The sequence below is a fragment of the Nothoprocta perdicaria genome, unplaced genomic scaffold (genome assembly GCF_003342845.1).
Source record: "Nothoprocta perdicaria isolate Ctin4 unplaced genomic scaffold, notPer1 scaffold_103, whole genome shotgun sequence".
NCBI lineage: Eukaryota > Metazoa > Chordata > Aves > Tinamiformes > Tinamidae > Nothoprocta > Nothoprocta perdicaria.
Window position 1 is genome coordinate 1,770,095 of NW_020454128.1, and position 2,541 is coordinate 1,772,635.

At 64.3% G+C, this 2,541-nt stretch overlaps 2 protein-coding genes across 2 annotated transcripts in view; one reads left to right on the forward strand and one right to left on the reverse strand.

Annotated features, from left to right (window-relative positions):
* Nucleotides 1–138, forward strand: part of BRF2 (BRF2, RNA polymerase III transcription initiation factor subunit) — a gene marked incomplete at its 5' end in the record, with an annotated part of 2,648 nt that extends 2,510 nt beyond the window's left edge. The window contains one exon of the mRNA XM_026042660.1: nt 5–138. Within this exon, the coding sequence (XP_025898445.1) occupies nt 5–115 (111 nt within the window). The remainder of the gene's footprint in view (nt 1–4) is intronic.
* A 1,136-nt stretch (nt 139–1,274) lies between these two features.
* Nucleotides 1,275–2,541, reverse strand: part of ADGRA2 (adhesion G protein-coupled receptor A2) — a 15,970-nt gene continuing 14,703 nt past the window's right edge. Inside the window, exon 17 of the mRNA XM_026042671.1 lies at nt 1,275–2,535. Within this exon, the coding sequence (XP_025898456.1) occupies nt 2,110–2,535 (426 nt within the window). The 3' untranslated portion in view covers nt 1,275–2,109. The remainder of the gene's footprint in view (nt 2,536–2,541) is intronic.

A 2,541-nucleotide genomic window follows, 5' to 3' on the forward strand; every position in this document is an offset into this window, starting at 1 on the left:
CGCCCCGGCGCCCGCCGTCACCGGCGACGAGCCCATCTCCGACAGCGAGATCGAGCAGTACCTGCGGGGCCGCGAGGAGGCACGCGCCTTCGGCAAGGCCAAGGCCTGGCTCTGAGCGCCTTGTCCCGTCACCCGTCCCGGGCGGTGACGGTGTTTGCAGCGGGGTCGCGTTGTCACTGCCTGTCTGGCTGTCACCGCCACCGTGGTGCCTTGGCCAGGAGCTCGAGCTGCTCCGGGCAGTGATCTGCAGGGCTGCCTTGCACGGCAACTGCTTCCGCAGGAGGGAAGGGGGGATTTGGGACCACGGGCGAGGGGACATCACAATCCGTCACTGTTTGAGAAGGAATCAGCAGCCCTAAGCGCTCTCCTCCTTGGACTGGATAGAGCAGCATTAACTTCTCATTGCAGCCCCGCTGGCTGCTCCTGTGCAACGTGTAACTCAATAAAACCCTGACGGGACCTTGTCTCTTGTCTTGAAGTGGCCAAGCCCAAGGAAGCGCCGTAGATCGTGGCACATTTGCAAATCTTTAATATATTAAACAAACCATATCTTGCTCGAAACATTCTAGTCATATAAAAATGCAAAAAGAAAGACCCCTTCCAAACATTTCTTTGGCATTATCTCCCCCTCCCGCCCCCACGTATATTGCAAGAAGCTCTCTGCTGATATGTCGTTCGCTTGTAATGTAAACAGAGTGTAATTAATGATACAAAGCTTTTTATATAATAATACCGTCACAGTGCAGCAAGCGCGTCTAGCGAGGCCGCGGTGTCGGTGACCACCCGCCTGCGCAGCGCGGGGCCCGGGGAGGCCTCCGGCGGGAGCGCGGCGGCCGGGAGGCGCTTTGGGCTCCGGCCGCTCCCGGGATGTGTTGGGCTGCCCGGCGCCACCTCCGGCCGCTCTCGCTCCCCATGGAGCCGCGAGGAGCCCGTGGGCGGTTGGGACGTGGGGAGCAGCGGGGGCTGCCCTCGCCTGGTGGTCCCCCAGGAGCCGCGTGCTGGCGGGGAAAGGGGCCTCGTGCTTCCAAGGGGGAAAAATAAGTGCTCATCCCAGGGTCTGCCCCTTGGAAGCGGCGCCGGAGCAGTGGAGGCCTCTGGCAAGTGCGAGGCCAAGTGGATCCTGGCCGTGCTGAGGTGGAGGACTCGCTTCGGGCCGTGCTGGAGCTCCTGGGTCCATTGTGGGGATTCGGCTCCGCTTGCCGGGCAGCACCCTTGAGCTCTTGGTTTCTTTGGAGGGAATTCAGCTCTGCTCGGGCCGGACCCTCGAGCTCCTGGGTCCTTCAGGGGGATTCAGCTCCACTTGGGCAGGATCGTTGAGCTCCTGGGTCGTTCAGGGCATTCAGCTCCGCTCAGGCAGGACCCGGAGCCGTCGCGGCCTCCCTGCTCACGTAGCTGCTGCCCGTGGGGCTGCGCGGAGCGGCTCCGTGCAGGGATTTTAGCGTCTGGCTGGAGGGCAGCGCCGACGGTGGCAGCGGGGACATCTCTTGCCTTGTGCTCGCTTTAGCTATGGCTTTTCCTTTGGCATCTCCGTAACCCACAGGGCTCCATCCTGCTCGGAGAGAAAGGCTCCTGTTCAAGAGCATCCCAAACCGAGGGGCTTCATTCCGGCTCTTTCCAAGAAGCCGACTGGGGTCAGGGCCGACCGAGCGGCCGCGCTCCGGCCGCTACGTTGAGGGCGCCGCTTTGCGGTCTCCTCTGCTCCGCCGGGAATGTTGCCGTCGGAACAAGCTCTTGCCCAGCCTCCCAGGGCACCCCGGAGAGCGCGGACCTGCTCCCCGGAGACACTCGCAGCAGTCACCCGTCTGTCTATACATATATACATACAATAATATAGAGATTTGAAAAATAGACATTTGTTTCCTCTGTATATAATAAAAATAGCATTTAGGGTCAGTCTGAAGTGACATGCAGGAGTGATTAAAGTTGCAGTTCGGGCTGCTGAAGTGCGAGGGTTGCCCTCGCCGGCGCAGCGCCGCGCGGGACGGTGCCGTGGGCAGCGCCGGGCTCCTTCCGTCCCGCTCGGCTCGGGACGCTCCCATCTAGTGCACTTAGCAATTCCCCGAGGGCCTTGGCTCCGCCGGGACGGCGCCGGAGCTCCTTTCCCGTCTCTCACACGGTGGTTTCGCTCTTCCACAGGCCGGTCTTCATAGCGGCAGTGCCGTCGGCGCCGGCGAGGTCCACGTGGAAGCCGCTGCCCGCGAGGGCGCCGTTGTGGGCGGCCGCGTTGAGCGGGTACGAGCGCCGCTTGGCCTCCTTCTCCATGGCGCTGGCGTGCCGCAGGTTATCCCGGCTGGCGCTCCGGCGGCGCGTACGGCCACCATCGGCCGCCTGCCGCCCGCCCTCGCTGCCCTCCGAGGCGCTGGGCGCCGCGTCGCCCGCGCGCCCGGTGCCCGGGGGGCTGTTGCGGCCGCTGCCGTAGCTCTCCGAGTGGCTGTTGTGGAGGCTGCCGCTCTCGCTGGACGGCTGCTCCGAGGCCGGGCCCCGCAGCGCGCGCAGGCGGTGCGGCCGCCCCTCGCGGGGCTGCTTCGCGCGGCACTTGTG